This window comes from Gymnodraco acuticeps, unplaced genomic scaffold, assembly GCF_902827175.1.
Source record: "Gymnodraco acuticeps unplaced genomic scaffold, fGymAcu1.1, whole genome shotgun sequence".
NCBI lineage: Eukaryota > Metazoa > Chordata > Actinopteri > Perciformes > Bathydraconidae > Gymnodraco > Gymnodraco acuticeps.
In genome coordinates, this window is record NW_022991997.1 from 13,410 (window position 1) to 30,997 (window position 17,588).

Below are 17,588 nucleotides of genomic sequence, written 5' to 3' on the forward strand. Positions count from 1 at the left end.
AACTCCCTCCTGGCTGGTCTACCTGCATGTGCCATCCGACCTCTGCAGCTCATCCAGAATGCAGCGGCTCGTCTGGTCTTCAACCTTCCTAAATTTTCCCACACCACGCCGCTCCTCCGCTCCCTTCACTGGCTTCCGGTAACTGCTAGAATCCACTTTAAGACACTGGTACTTGCGTACCATGCTGCGAATGGATCTGGCCCTTCCTACATCCAGGACATGGTTAAACCGTACACCCCAGCACGTGCACTACGCTCTGCATCAGCCAAACGACTCGCTGCACCCTCGCTGCGAGGGGGACCCAAGTTCCCATCAGCAAAAACACGTGGGTTTGCTATCCTGGCTCCAAAATGGTGGAATGAGCTCCCCATTGACATCAGGACAGCAGATAGCTTACACATCTTCCGGCGCAGACTGAAAACTCATCTCTTTCGACTCCACTTCGAGCGATAGAACTATTAACAAAGCACTTATATACTAATAAAGGACTGGCTTATCTATAGCCAGTTGAGTAGCACTTGAAATGTTTGGCTCTATGAAACCTGATGTACTTATATGATTCTGTTTTCTTCAAGGTTGTGTCTTCCTGGTCGAATGTACTTATTGTAAGTCGCTTTGGATAAAAGCGTCAGCTAAATGTAATGTAATGTAAATTCACATATTTGCATCATTTGTTTGCAGCACGTTTTTATATTCTCATTTTATTTCCTTGAATGTGTATTTATGTTTCATGGAAACATTTTGTTCGAAAATAGTTTTTAAGAATATATTTTATATTTTCTTTTATAATAGGTGAAAACCTATTTGGCAATAAACTGTTTTGAGGTCTAATAAAACATTTTTATTACAGGGTGGAAGGCCCATTCCATAATGGAAATACAGGACATTTTTACTGCAGGGTGTTGGCCCTCTGCTCTTATGAAACATTCAGGAAAGCATAACAAATGTGACAAAATGGCTGAACAGAACTGCAGTCATGTTTCTTTGCTGTCAGTAGTTCTGCCTTTCAATCTATATCTGTTGCAGACTGCACCCTTATCTTTCTCTCCAATCATATTTCATGAATGTTACATCTGACAGCAGAACAATGTTTCAAGTCAAAAGTCAAACAATCAATATATCAAAATAAGACACACATTATTAATGATGCCATTTTAAGGAAAACAGTGTTTGTAGAAGTAATTCAATCCTTTTTTAAAGAAGACATGATTACCTTTTATTGAACGGAGAGTCTCCAGTGATGACGTGAGTGGATTCAGCACCCAGCAGGAAGTGGATGCGCTGGTAGAAAGACCTGGCAGCCTGAGGAAATAAAAGAATGAAACCGATGGACTGATGCTGCTTCCTTTAATACCTCACTGGAATCTGTTGCTGTACTGAAAAGTGCTGTGTGTTCGTACATGGGAATGACAGTAACATTGTGTAACATCACGTCATGTTAACTTATTTCATCATATAAATAGGGGTGGCCGTGGTTCGAGGCGGAGTTTTAGGCGTGGCCATGCTCCTGAACCTATGTTAACAATTTAACCTCTTTTATTGCTACAAAATGGTATAAGAATGCAAACATTAAGATCTGTTCTGTTTAAATGGATTATAGTCTATTATCAATTCAGGTTAAGTTATCTATCAGGTTTATGTTACATGTTTAGTTTATAGTCTATGTTTAGATTTAGGTTTATGTTAAGTCATGTCTCATTGTTCACTTTTTAAGTGACAGTCACTCATGTCAGTTATTGCACTTGCTGTTTTCTCTTTCAGAGCCCTTTACTTCCTGCCATTATGTGTTTTCCCTCCAGTGAGATCCCTTGATTGCTGCACCCTGTGTCCCCTTACCTATTGTATATATTGTCTTCAGTCTCCCTTTCTCAAGCCAATAGTCAAGATTATTTAATTATAGGTTTTAGGCATTTTGCTCTTGCTACATTTTGCACTTCTGAGAAGAGAGATTTTCTTGTTGTACTTTGTTTCTTCTTTAAGTATAGACTTGTTTAAACCTTGTCCTAAATAGTGCATTTGAGTCCAAGTATTTGTGTCACGTTCTTACTTTCACTTTATTTCCGAATGGAGCTCCTTACCTGCTGAGGAATCAATGAGGACGGGGACTGGCTCAGCACCTCCCCCGGGTCAGGAGACCCTCTGCAGTATAACTGGCTCTGGCAGGAGGGCTGCAGGCAGCAGTCTGGATCCATACAGTCAGTCAAGCCGTCTGAAACACACACACACAAGATTAGATATGACTCACGTTTCATATACAGAATACATCAATATTGTTGATGAACTTCATGCACTATTCCTTTAATAATATTTTTCATTTCTAATATATACAGTATACACTAAATTCATCTCAAGAATAAAATGTTGATTTATGGCAATGAGGACTAATTACATAAATGAAATGTCTAACTGGATGAGCGTTCTTTCAGTCCCAACGTTCTGAAGGAACGCACGCAGCACGCACGCACGCACGCACGCACGCACGCACGCACGCACGCACGCACGCACGCACACGCACGACACACACACACACACGCACGCACACACACACACACACACGCACACACACACACACACACACACACACACACACACACACACACACACACACACACACACACACACACTCCTGTGTCTCAGGTCTCAGGTCTATAAACAGGTTTTACTTTGACTGTTTCCATGGAATGTTTTTTATTATTGTTGTTACTTGTTTGAAACTGTGCTGCTTCAGAGCTTCCTTTTCTCTACAGCTTCTATTTAAAGCATTGCAGGAGCCTTTGAACACTGGAGCTAGTTTACTACACTTGAAAGAGCCGCTCCTGATTGGTGTGTTCAGCCTTTCCACTGCCATATCAAGGTTCACACTAATGTTGTGCATTGCTGAGGAGCAGCGGTGTGTGTGTATACAGTGTGTGTACACCCTCTGTAGGTTCGCTCCCACCAGCAGCTCTCAGCAGGAGGCAGCAGATGAGCCAGCCCATCATTAAGATGCATTATTTTCACTTCTTTTAGATAGTCAACAGTAAAGCTCCTTTTATAGTGGATTGTTAAGGGGGAGCAAATCAGTTTTTTTGTTGAATAAATCGGACGATGATCAATAAGGTTTTGTTCAGGCAGGCAGTAGCTCAGTGAGTAGGGGCGTGGCTTGGGAAGCACATGGTCACGAATGGTCACAGGTTCAAGTCTCTCTACAGACCAACAAAATGAAATGTAGCTGTAAAGGATCCAGTTCACCTCCTGGGCAGTGCCGAAGTGTCCTTGAGCAAAGCACCGAAACCCCAACAGCCTTTGCTCCGACATGACTCCATCAATGCATGTGTTTGTGCATGTGTGTATTTCTGGCCTATGTCTATAAGTACATTTCATTCTTTTGCCTTTTTTATTATTTATTTTTTAAGAGTCGACATGACATTGTTGGTTAGGATGCATTGAATCCATACTGGCTCTGTATAAAGGAATAGCGCTTCAAAAGGATTTTGCATCTGATGTTCCTTATTATTTACCCAAAATAAGATGACATCAGCGTACAGGGGATTTAGGTAGGTACTCTTTTGCTTATAGCACATCTATCAGGCTTAACCATACTAATGTGGTCATTTATATTTTGGTGTCTTACTTTGACTCCAATGAGAGGGTTCAGTTGGTGCTGCAGGTGGCTTATTATTTTTGTCAGTATGTCACTACATATCTGCAGGGGGGGGGGCACATTAAATCGTGGGCGATTGCACAATGGTGGGACAGTAAAGAAAGTTCTTGCGACGTCACAGATATTTGTTGTCTTTGTTTTTACCCCATCTCAGACCATCAATCACACACCACATACCTCCTTCATTGTCCTTGCCATCCGTACAGAGTGTTTCCATGGCTACGTGACACCCGGCCCCTCTCCACCCTGATTGGCAGATGCAGTGCCATCCACTGGCCTCCAGAGTGCAGCGTCCGTTGTTGTTGCAGAGACCGGGACACCCCTCTGAGCGGGGGCAAACACACAGTTAGAGAAGTTAGAGTGGAGGGGGGAGGGGGGTTGCTGGCCATCAGGTTCCAACTAGGCTTCAACCAATATCAAAGGCATGTGCTGATGATGGATTTGTACTGAAAGATGAGCTTTAACAATGTGTTTTATATTTTCACTGCAGAAATGCATCATCATCTGAGCCTCTGAAACAGCACTGAGACCATCACAGGACGAGTAAGGAACTGAGCACCTTCATATTCTTACTCTCACATAAACCTACCATTAAAAGTATAGACTGTTCATTTCTTTGTAAGTGGGCTAACTTACTAAATCTGCAAGTGATCAAACGTTTATTTCCTCCACTGTATTTCCCCCAAAAGGTACACGTTTTAATATCTTAAGTAGGGTTAATGTGTCTCACATTTTGGTTCAAATAAACCATGTTCTACAATGTAGTGTAAGCGAGCCAGCAGCTGCAGGTACTGCTGTGCAATGGAAGTGTTTCAAAAGTCCTTGAATTGCAAAACTATGGTTAGGATCACGTATGAGACGTTAGCTGTTACGTTGCCTCATATACATGCCGTTAAAACTGTGCTATATATACCTGGCTGCTAAATCCTAAGAACTGTTAAAGGATTTTGATAATTATGTAACCTTTTATTTCTTTATTATATTTTTTATATTTGTTATTCTATCATAACTTAGTACTTTTGAATGCATGTAACATATGTAACATTAAGCTGCCTGTGGCTCTTTCTTCTGCTGTAACTATGTAAATGTCCCCTCTGTGGGACTAGTAAAGGTATTCTGATGCTGAAGTCTCACTGATAACAACTACAGCATATCTGTTCTATAGACACACGTGTCACAAACAACTGAGACAGAACATCAACATTTACAGATGCTGCAATGTAAAGTCAATGGAAACATTCCATAATTATTTTTTGAAGAATTCACATAAGTGAGTGTTATGTATCTCATAAACGTACAGAAAATATGGAAAAAGCAGAGAGGAATAATGAGAATAACTAAAGGATCTGAGCCTCACACACAGTCGGTGTGTCCGCTGTTGGCCATTTCACAGCTAACATCTGGGGAGTTGGTACAGTGGCTGTTTGTGGCAAATCAACACAAGCTGTTCAGCAGTCAATTCTTCCAAATTGTTTGTAGCCTTTATTGATGAAATGATGCAAGGCTTTCTGTCTGAACACATGTTGAGTTGAGAGACATCTGGACGTAAATGCTTAACATGTCAGTCTTCATTTTTGTGCAAATGTCTAACTTCTATTGGAGACTCTTCGGAACAGCTTCATTTCATTATCATCAATATAACCATCATGTCTACTTGTTGTTTCCTAATGTGTGGAGCTGTTGCACTGGGAGTTTATTGGGCTTTCTTCAAGAATCATGAACGTCTGTGCTAACTAAACAGCACAATTGATTTTGTAAGTGGTGTGTGAGTGTGTGTTAAGATTAGAGTTATTTGGAAATAATCAAGCTTATCTCAGCTGTTGATGAAACATGTAATCTGTAGTCACCTGAACAACTCTTCGGATAAGACCTCAGTTTACATTATTATAAGAGATGTATTACCCCATGTAAAGGTCTGCATGCTGTTTCAGAAGCTTTCCCACCTCATAAGACTACACAAGGAAAAACTCAATGCTTGTCTTTTGGCATGAGTTTCTATTTGTATCCAAACAGAATGCTAGCTCCAGTACAAATACACCACCACCACCAAAGACCCATATTAGTTCAATCCTGCTGAGTAAAGGTGTTTGGCCCTGTCCAACAGATGAATTGACAGACTGAAAGACAGATTGATAGACACATAAGACAGATCAGCACATTGACCCACATGTGAGACACAGACTGACAGACAGACAGAGTCAGCCCTCTGTGAAATGCACGTTGTAGTTTCACATGAACCGCTAAGAGCGCCTACAGCCAACATGGTTACTGTGTCCTGCTTGGCTTCAATCAGAAATCAATTCAAAATCATTTTTTCCCTCTGTAAACAAAGAAATGTGTTATTGTTGCATAATATGGGGATGAACAACAGGGTAAACAAACAAAGAAGACGCTGAAGTTGAAAGCAGAACCTTCTGAAAATGGTATCATTTTTAAAGATGTCTGTCCAAGTGAAGTCAAACCATGATCTAAGGAGAATATAACAACCAGCTCGCTGACAACGATCCCAGCTTCTTTGAACCCTCCTGTCGTGTTCCTTTCTCCCCATTACTTTGGTGTGCCTGGTCAGATTTGATTTGAGATTTGAGGTCTGTTTTAACTGCTGGATCTGGATCTGGATTAGTACTGAGCAGAACCCAGAGGTATCACGCTCAGTGGGGGATGGATGATCCCCGCTAAATGTCTCTTAAAATTTGCCGGAAGCACTCCACCGTTTCTGCGATGACAGCTTCTTCTGGTAGCAAGTTCCACTCTCTGATTGTTCTCGGAAAGAAGGAGTATTTAAGAGTGTCACTAGTTGCGAAAATTCGCTCGAAGTTCAAAGAGTTGGCTTTGCGGGTTGCACTTCTTCTAACTGGCTCTAGGTACATTGATGCATCAATGGCTGAGATGTTATGGACAATCTTGAAGAAGAGAACCAAACGAGCCAATCGCCGCCTTTCACTTAATTCCACCCAGTTCAACCGCTTAAGCATTTCTGTGACACTGCTGTCCCATTCATAATCTCCAAAAATGAATCTTGCACCTCTTCTTTGTACTGATTCCAGGGCATCACTGTCTTTATCAGTGTAGGGGTCCCAGACCGAGCTGGCGTACTCTAGTTTAGAACGTACTAGGGCCACAAAAGCTGTCTCCTTCAGTTTCTGGGGACAGCATCGCAGGTTCCGGCGTAGGAAGCCGAGCGAACGGTTTGCCTGTGTTACAATGTGGCCAATGTGTTGGCCACATTTCAGGTTGTTATGGATTTCTACCCCAAGATAAGGCTGGTGGGTCACCTCTTTTAACACCTGGCCACATAGAGTATCGTTTTTAATGTGCGGGTTTGTTGATCTGCTTGTTCGTAGGATGTAGCACTTACTAGTATTAAAGCACATTCCCCAAGTGTTAGCCCATTCCTGAAGTCTAGTCAGGTCACCCTGTAGGTCTTCTTGGTCACTGCTCTTACATTAACAAATAAACCCTTAATCATCACCCAAAAAAAATGTACATTTTATTGATATGTGTGTGTACTATCTGATGGATGTATTTGATATGTTCAAAGGTCTACTGTGGAGGATAGCATGAGACCTTGAAGAGATCAAATGTAAAACACAATATTTACGATTAATGAAAGTAGTTCATCGGTCAGATTTGATCCCAACATGACAGGAGGGTTAAAAAGGAAGCCCTTTCTGTTTCAGAAATATGGATTCCTTTAATCTTGTTCAATTCATCCAAAAAATACTAAACAGACCACAGGTTACAATCCATGTGAAAACACAACAGGGAGACAGATACACAGGTACAGAGCGCACAAAGTATAGGGAGGACTGCATGCCTCCCAACACTGTACTTTATGCCTGTGAGGCCGGCAATCTGACAAAAGAACGGTGAGTGTCGGGACCAAGCAAAGCCCAGCTGGAGAGACAGGACGAGGCATGGAGGGAGAGATGGAGGGGAGGTGGAAAGGAGGGGGAAAGATGAAAAATAAGATGGAGACAGGAAGGTGGGGATAGACAGAGGAACAGCAGCTGGTTTACTTCACACAAACATTTATATCAGGCTGGATGCAAGACAACAGGGTTCACACTTCAGCTTTGTGTCTGCTTGTTTGTGTGCGTGCGAGCATTTCCATTTGTCTTCATCTGTATGTCTGCGCTTTGTGTGTTCAAATCAGTGACAGGAACAAAATGATGTGGCAGAAAAGCAAGAAGATAATACAAAACGCTGAGCATTTAAATACAGAAATACAGGAAAAATGGAATGGAATAAATCAGAATCAAAGGAAGCTTGATTTGACAAAGCAGAGTGTGAGGTGGTTGTACTTTGGGACAGTGAGGCCTTTATTAAATCTTTGGCATGATTTACCTTTATATCCTGAGAATAGGAGAGGGCACGAGGGAGAGAGGGAGGAAAATTAGGGAAAAAAGTAAATCGAAACAAAAGCAGCAATGCCAAATATACTCTCTGTGATGGACCGATGAAAATGGCAGCCAAAGGAAGAGGAGAGGGAAAAGAGCTGGGATCTGGGGGGGGGCAATAACACAGAGACACAGCAGCAGAACCTCCACACAGTAAACATTATCACTCCATGTACACCTGTCTTCATTCGCTTTTAAATCACACAATAGGTTAAGGTACAAAGGCAGCTTAAAGAAAATAAATAAAATCACAATTAATAGAGCTTGTGATGCTGCACCATTCACAAAATCATTTGTTTTGTTTATCCTTTATTTAACCAGGTGAACTCCCATTGAGATCAACTTCTTCTTTTCTTGACCACAATTTCAACAATCCCAAAAAGACGATTAGTGGTGCAAACATGGATATTTGAACCACTAGAAATTGACCCTATTTTGGGCTTTTGTCAAATCTTTAAATCTAAATGATGTGTCAGGTGATACAGTAGTGACATAGTATCATGTCTCCTTTATCCTGAACAGTTGACAAAGCTAGGCTTAGGAAAGTCCTTTGCAAAGTAGTGACATTTATCTCAGTAATGCTATCAACATGTAAAGCACTTATGAGCAGGATGCATTGCAATAAAGAAGGTCAATTATGAAGATATCCTTTTGGAATCTAGCCCACACCTTGACCAGCTTATAGAACTGGAACTGTATCCAGAACATGAGGTGAAAGAAGAAAACATGTTTTTATTTCCCAATAATACTGTGCCTCTGAGCAAGCTCTTTATCGTGAATATACAAAAAGCTTCAAATCAGCTTTAATACTGTCGAAGCGCATAACCATTTTTTTGCAATTGTGTAAATACTTTCAATTACTAAAATGTTCTATAAAAAACACATGACTGACATCTTTAGTACAAAAGCCGACTGTTTGAGTCGGATGATGGTTTTAAATCCATTCACACACATGTCGCAGTACGCCTGTGTGCAGAGACAGAAGCAGCTTACAGGAGAACTAAGCCTGAGCACGTCTGCATCAGAAACCTCTATATTATATTTATCTGCTTGTTCTCAGCTTGTCTTTACAAGTAAGATTTTGTGTTTACTATCCCAAGCCACTAAGAATGTCCACTATTTAAATGTCAAACCCACGGAATATGCAAGGGGATAAGTCCATTATCTTTGGTACCAGTTCTGTTAAGTTTCATCTAGCAACATACTAGAAACTGGATCACTGCCCTGTTATATGATTTGATTTTAACAGTGGAGGTCAGCATTCCTCATTTCGAGACTCCGTCCAATTTTGACCTATATTTCTTTCACATTTTTGAGCTTAAGATCAATTTAGTGCTAATATAGTTAGGTTTATAAAAAGATTTAGCAGGCAGAACTAAGCATTCAAGTTGATGACAAAAACAGTGTTGATTCAGTCTAGAAGGATAAACCCATGAGATGTATCATCTCGTTTACAAGGCATCCCAGCATTTCACAAAGTGAAGCTTCTTGGGAGGTACGTACCAAAATAAACAAGTAAAACAAATATATTTTCCAGGTCTATTGTTTTTTTATCTGAAACATCAACAAGTCAATATTCAAATCATGAAATGTTCAAAGCGACAGTAATAGTGCATGTTATCAGATGAAAGAGAGAATGGGAGGAAAGTAAACAGACTTGGGAGCTCCAAAGTGAATAAAATAACCTCTGAAGCAGCCACAGCTCCACAGAACATAAAGACAGGCAAAGGAAGAAAGGATGAAAAAGAAAGCGCATGATGAGGAGGAGAAGAGAAAAGAGCACAGTACCTTTCACTCTAATGTCCGGGTTGTGAGCTTTAAGGGAGGAGGGAAAAGAAGAACAGATGGATAGAAAAATAGCGTTTAGTCCAGAAAAATAGGCCAGTGATCCAACCAGTGATCATCTGATCACAATGAGTGAAGAGCAGAGAGAGGTAGAAATGTTAACGACAAGAACAGAGAAATAAAGACAGATAAAGAGGTTCTGGTGCATTCCTCTGAGAACACTCATAAGTACTAGAATTATATAGTCTAAAAGCACATGCTGAAATAGAAAGACAGCCAATTAATGAATGTGGAAATAATTCTAGTTAGGTCTCCGTAACGAGATGTAAATGTGATGGTAGAGAGGACAGTCTGTCCAATGCAGAGCTGCTGGACCAGCAGAGGATTTCCCCTCATCGCACTGTTGTTATGCTCTAAGTGTGTGTGTGCCGTGTGTGTGTGTGTGTGTGTGTGGGTGTCTAAATAACCCAAACCAATTTGCAACTCTTTCCCAGCAATACTTCAGCTGGTTTGGTGGTCTGCTTGGCCCCAATATCATGTTTCAATGTTTGACTGTTACATCCCAACAGGAAGGGGGTTTTCAAGTTGCCATGGTTACTCACTTAAAATGACAATCCTTTTTACAGTACTGTTGCTACAACGCACCTTCTATCAACCCTGAGAACCAGCTCTTCTTGACTGGTTTACTTTTAAAGTAAAGATGTTATCGTTCATTCTAAAGCACCACCTTTATTCTCTCTGGAAAAAATATCTTTCATCATTTATGTCCGTAATAGAGTCCTCAAAGCTGTTAATCTCGCTTGTCTTTCAGCTGGTTGTTTTGAATTCACAGCAAAAACATAGTGTTTGGGTTCAGAACAGTGCTCTCATAAACTTTGTTTCAAGCAGCAGCCGGCAGCTGTCTTATACCTCATTCACACCAACGCAACTCCGATTCAAGCTCCGTGCTAGAGCTTTTGAGGTTCAGAACCAGTTCTTCGGTTTAGCTCTGGCTCTTTTCACACCGCCCAGAGTCCGACTGGTAATGCGTCGTTGCGTCATCGTTTGCATCATGACGTAACCGTTTGCGTGCCTGCTTCATAAAGCCAAACCGCGCGGATGAAATCAGTTGCATTCATTTCTTATGGCTCTATCTGCAGCTTTTCCGGAGTCATTTCTGTGGTTTAGTTATATTCTTATAAAAAAGTGTACTCGTGTCAATAAAGGTTTTTTTAAAACACAACTGCTTCCGAGGTCGGTCTTATTTCTTAAGGTGGACTGAACCATGAGTGTGGAGTAACGTTGTATCTTTCATTTAAATGAACTGTAACCTTCACCCAGGTATGTAACAGCTGTTCGTGAAAAGGCTCTGATGGTACATGACCAGCCCAGCAGCAAACAGCAGTCACTGCATTAAGCAGATATCCTGGCTAAGGAGCTGGGAGCTACGAGGATAGTGAGTTTGAGACTAACCTTTCATTGTAAGATTGTATTAATATACATTTTGAAGCAACAGTTACAGGCACTCATAACCAGTGGCGAGTCGTCAGGGCCCTAAGATATTCTAAAAAATAATTTTTGAAAACGTAAAAAAACAAACATTATTTTTGTAGTGATATTTTTCATTAGTTTTACCAAAATAACTTGATTTAATTGTATTTAACATAACATTTCCAAAGAAATAAATCCTTCGAATCTGCCTGTTCAGTTTCTGTTTGAATGTGAAGGGTTAAATGAAAGAAGCTCGTCTCTGCGAGTTATGTGAAGACAGGAGCTGATTGGTGGTCCAGCTATGAATTTACTGAGGGTTCAGCTGTAGTTGTCACTACCCGATCTGCAGCTCTGCCCGATCTGCAGTGCGCATGTGCCAGATGGTCCGCCATATTGGAGAACTCCGGACGGCAACCCAAGAAGGACACTTGACACAGTGGCTTTTGGCAAAGCTCAAAAAGAAAACTCGAGAGAGATGAGTTATTGTTATTACAACGTGACTTCACTATTATTTAACAACTCTTTTTATTGGGTTCTTTTATTTGGGGTTAAGTACATTGTCAGAATAAGTGAGAAATTGATTTAACTTCTGTTAGACAGCTATCATACTGAATACATATTTACTGTGAATGTGTGCAAAAATGTATGGCATATGTCTAACAGAAGTTAAATCCATTTCTCACTTATTCTGACAATGTACTTAACCCCATTAAAAGAACCCAATAAAAAGAGTTGTTAAATAATAGTGAAGTCACGTTGTAATAACAATAACTCATCTCTCTCGAGTTTTCTTTTTCAGCTTTGCCAAAAGCCACTGTGTCAAGTGTCCTTCTTGGGTTGCCGTCCGGAGTTCTCCAATATGGCGGACCATCTGGCACATGCGCACTGCAGATCGGGCAGAGCTGCAGATCGGGTAGTGACCAAGCCCCCAGGAAGTGCGCCGGAGTCTGATGAGAATATTCGTGATGGTCAAACGGTGGTACTACACTTCCTTTAGGTTGCTGGGCCCGGAAAAACTTTTTCCCATTGACTTACATTGGGAAAGAGTGGTCTGTAACTCGTTGGATAATTTTTTTTAAACTAAATAAACTACCCAGTATGAACACTTGTATAGCCCTTATTAAAAACATTCGTTCCTCAAGTTGTAAAAATGTGCTAATAACGTTATTTTGAGAGTTATTTCCCTCTGCATTATGAACGCGCATCTAACCCACGGGACCGCGCCGCCCGGCACGTTCATGTTACGTGTTCAGTACTACATGAGTTTCTCTTTACCCATGGATGCACAATAACAACGGACCCACGGACCTTACTGCCAGCCCACGGAGCTGTAATAATGGATATATTGCACATGTTTGCTGTAATTCATCATTTGTAAAATATTATACTACATGGGCTGTATGATGTAAATCTTGTACCGTAAATGTTGTATTAAATAAAGTTAATATTACCGATGTAGATTAACGTTCCTGTAGCTTCTTATTGCACTTGCAATTGTTTTAGTTACTTGTGGGCTACTTAACATGAATAATCACAGTTACTATCCTTTCACTCCATCACATTTCAAACATAAATAGGCTATTGTTATTTTAACTCCACCACAGTAATCCATCATCAGCTTTACTTTTTAGATAAAGTTTTAACTCACAATTGATCATAACAGGCTTCAACTTATACATTTGTATATATTACCAAGTGGTTTCATGTAGGCTACAACCCACACAAGCTCTATTGCTTGGATATCACTAGATCCTGATGTCAGCGTAATATAAAAGTACATAACGATTGATGTGTAACTTAGCATAATTTACTAGCTAGCCGCTAGCTGCTAACTGCCGCCTTGTTAATATAAATCCAGTACCATGCTGTCATGAACGCGCGGTGCTGTTACGTGTACGCAAATTCACGTGCTTAATGTGAACGAGCCTTTTGGGCGGGGTGGTTAAAGTTGCGCATGCTCGATGAGTGCACATACGGGTACTTCTCAGGCATGCCGGGTAATCTGTGATGTTTTGCTCTCTCAAAAGTTGGGCCATTTTGTCATCATGCGCCATTGAGCAACTCTCATAGGAATGAATGAGGCCCCGCCTCCCACGCTGTATCCAGTTCTTATTATACATCCATGGTAGTGACAATAGTAACTCAACGAGAGAGTGATGTCAAATGACAGTACAATTGACCAATCATATCTTCCCTCTAAATGGGCGGGCTTTATTTTCGCGGACTTTATGACAAGTTCCGCCTGCTGTGAAGTTTATGCAAGTGGTGCAGTGACGCGTCCTAAACCCCGGAAGTAAGTTTCGCTCGGATTCCCTCGACAGAAAGCAGTGGGATTTCTCCATAGGGTTTTGGAAAATAGCTGGAAATAAGGTCTGTGGAAAACGAACCTGTTAGGTAAATGCACGTTTTGTTCAGCCTGATAATATCCACATGTCTACCCTGCTTTTATTATTTTCTAATCATAAATCTAATCGATAGATTTATGATCCATAGATTTATGATTAGCACAAGTTCGTTCATGATGGCTCATGTCAGTGATAGTGATGACATCGTTGCGAAATTAGTCAGGTATCAAAGTCACGGCTCACCACTGCTCATAACAACATTACAAAGTGTTGCTTCCTATCAACAAACGCAGGATTATCCTTGTTTTCACTTGTTTCAAGCTTGAGTGATTATGAACACAACCTGGATCTCCTTTTTACCATTGAAACTGTCGTAGCTCGAGTGTTATTGGAAGACATTGATAATCAATACAAACTGGCATACCCATGTAATTAGCAGCAACATTTCCACTTATCACATTCTTGCAGTAGCTATAAAGAACAGAGACTGTAATATATCTGTCATGGGTTCAGAAAGTCCTATCACTGAAGAAGGGTCGGTGCATCCACTAACAAACTGTCTGTTTTGTAGGTTTCTTGAAGGTGTGTACACAGTAAATACCTCACAGTAAATCGCCTGCATTAAATACCCCACGTTTGAATGTCTGAAGTTTCTATAAAAACAGAGGTTGCAAACACGTGACTTAATGCAACCACTAAAAATCATCATGCTAAATAAATGTGCCACCTTTAGTTTAGTGGTGGTGATGATCAGCCATGTGACCGTGGAAAACTGAAAACTAAAGGAAGTGAGTCATCAAGCAATGCTCGATTATAGTACGAACTGTATTCCCTTTACAGTGCAATCTGGATTCCCAAAGGAAAACACATCCATCCAGAAACCAGTGACAAGTCAAATGCTAGCATGGAATAAACTCCATGTGTGTGCATACTGAGTGACATCGAAGTTGTGTGTGTGTGTGTGTGTGTGTGTGTGTGTGTGTGTGTGTGTGTGTGTGTGTGTGTGTGTGTGTGTGTGTGTGTGTGTGTGAATTATCTACTCACCAATATTGCAGTGCTCCCCTGTCCATCCTTGGTCACACTCACACTTGCCCTCCTTACACACTCCGTTCTTGCTGCACAGTGGGTGGCAGGCCTTCTGGTCACACACACTTCCTGTCCAGCCCTCCTCGCATCGACACACACCGCCGTAACACATGCCATGGCTGCCACAGTCCACTTCACACACCTCTGTAGGAGAAAGAAATAAAACATCAATGCACATGCAAACAAGTTCAATGGTACCTGCAGTACGGCCTGCATCGATTACTTTGGGGAACACGGTCACCAATACTGTACATTGAAAAGCATTCTAAAGAAGCATTGTAAAGAAAACTATATACATGGATTTCAAAACATCACGACTGTCATGTTTGTACCAATCTGAGTGTGTGGTTGTGAGTGTGTTTGCATGTTTAAGACAAAGAACAAGATAACGAACAGGCCAGGACAAAGGGAACATACGTGTGTGTGTAGTATATTTGTATTTGTATGCATATGTGTTTTATAGTGCGGCTGGATGTGTGTTTATTCGTTTTAACAAGACAATACTCAGCCAACGGCTATGACACACACTACTGAAAACATCTGGCCTTGCACACACACTACTGAAATACTCTCACATTCACGATTGAACACCTCACACACACACACAACTGAAAATTAAACCTCACGCACTTACTACTGAAAATTAACCTCACACACACACAACTGAAAATTAACCACACACACACACACACTACTGAAATACTCTCACATTCACGATTGAACACCTCACACACACACACAACTGAAAATTAAACCTCACGCACTTACTACTGAAAATTAACCTCACACACACACAACTGAAAATTAACCACACACACACACACACTACTGAAATACTCTCACATTCACGATTGAACACCTCACACACACACAACTGAAAATTAAACCTCACGCACTTACTACTGAAAATTAACCTCACACACACACAACTGAAAATTAACCACACACACACACACACTATTGAAATACTTTCACATTCACTACTGAACACCTCATACACACACAACTGAAAATTAAACCTCGCACACACACTACTGAAAACATCTGGCCTTGCACACACACTACTGCAATACTCTCACATTCACTACTGAACACCTCACACACACACAACTGAAAATTAAACCTCACACACTTACTACTGAAAATTAACCTCACCCAGTTGTGTGTGTGTGTGAAGTGTTCAGTAGTGAATGTGAGAGTATTGCAGTAGTGTGTGTGCAAGGCCAGATGTTTTCAGTAGTGTGTGTGCGAGGTTAGTTTGAATTTTGGCCTACACGGCTCTTCATAAACGGCAACACAGATAGAAGTGAGAACACACTCACACACACACACAAACTGCTTTCCTGGTCTTTGTTTTTATGTCAAGCCATATGCTACTGATCTGCATTCCTCCTCCAACTTTCTCTATCCCTCCTCCTTTTCAGCTCCAATGCTGTCACTTGTCTTCTCGGTCTCAGTTTCTCTCCCCATTATCTTCCCTTCTGCAGCCCCACACCACCGAATAAGAGACGGTCCTTTGCAGGACAAAGATAACACTGGCCATTGGTTCAAACAACCAAAAAACAACTTATGCAAACGTTTACTGACAAGCAACCTCTTATAGCAGTGTACATTATGACTCATATCAGAGGAGCCAAGACGGAAAACATATGCAACATATTTTAATGTCACAAATACTGTGACTTTTCTCCTTCAGGGAGAAGATCAGTGTGGATGCGTGTTTTCTCTTTTTCCTTGTTTGTTATCCATTCCTTACTGATGGTGAACGTTGAATTCCTTTAAGCCCCTGTCACACTGTCCCGAAATTGACACCCGATGGACACACGATAAAGGAAATGTTCAAATTCGGCTATGATCGTAGCAACATCGGGCCATTCGTGAGGGCATCTTAAGCCATCGTATGACCGCCGGTGGAGTTTCTCAGGCTCCGGCAGCAACTTCGTGAGCGGCAACTTCGTAAGGCACTCGTGAGGGCATCTTGTCAAATCGTGTCATCTTCGTGTTATCATCGGTGCATTCACCCTCACTCTGATCGGGGCGAATGCCCGATGGCACCGATGATAACAAGATGCCCTCACGATGGCCTTACGAAGGGCAAAATTGACACACAAATTCAATACGAAAATGAACCTTCTCAAGGTCCTTCGGCAATTTTTTGGCATGCCAAAGATTTTGCCACCGCTCACGAAGTTGCTGCCGGAGCCTGAGAAACTCCACCGGCGGTCATATGAAGGCTTAAGATGCCCTCACGAATGGCCCGATGTTGCTACGATCACAGCCGAATTTGAACATTTCCTTTATCGTGTGTCCATCGGGTTGTTTTATTGCACAACAAAATCATGTAAATATATTATGTAAATAACCCAATTTGTGTTCTGTGAAACTAAAAAGGATATAATATATTATTTTGAAGGACAGTTGACAGGAAGTTGTTGTTGAAACAACATTACGGAGAAAACGTAATATTTTCTACATATAACGACGGATAAAGTAAAGAACAAAGTCTGAAGATATCAGTACAGTATCATAGTACTGTAACATAATTGTTTTTGGTACTTTCATTGCAGTTGTATGTCTTAAATGTAATGTAAATGTTGCCTTCGTGTGTGGTTCGGGGCCATCTTCGTGCGAAATTCACAATTCCATATTCGTGTGTCCATCGGGTGTCAATTTCGGGACAGTGTGACAGGGGCTTTAACCGTCACCATGATCTTTCTCTGACCTTAAAGTATTCTCATGTTGTGTCATGTCTGGTACTCAATGTTTGGAGGTTTACTTACAAAATGTTATACGTTACAATAACTAGAGCTCTGACATTTTTTTAAAATTAAATCTCCATCTCTACATGTATAGCAGCCA

At 41.1% G+C, this 17,588-nt stretch overlaps 1 protein-coding gene across 1 annotated transcript in view; it reads right to left on the reverse strand.

The window, feature by feature from the left end:
- Positions 1-17,588, reverse strand: part of LOC117536405 (teneurin-3-like) — a gene marked incomplete at both ends in the record, with an annotated part of 44,925 nt that overhangs the window by 11,878 nt on the left and 15,459 nt on the right. Inside the window, 6 exon segments of the mRNA XM_034201251.1 lie at positions 1,214-1,302; positions 2,079-2,209; positions 3,821-3,967; positions 7,991-7,999; positions 9,832-9,858; positions 14,688-14,873. Of these exon segments, the coding sequence (XP_034057142.1) occupies positions 1,214-1,302; positions 2,079-2,209; positions 3,821-3,967; positions 7,991-7,999; positions 9,832-9,858; positions 14,688-14,873 (589 nt within the window).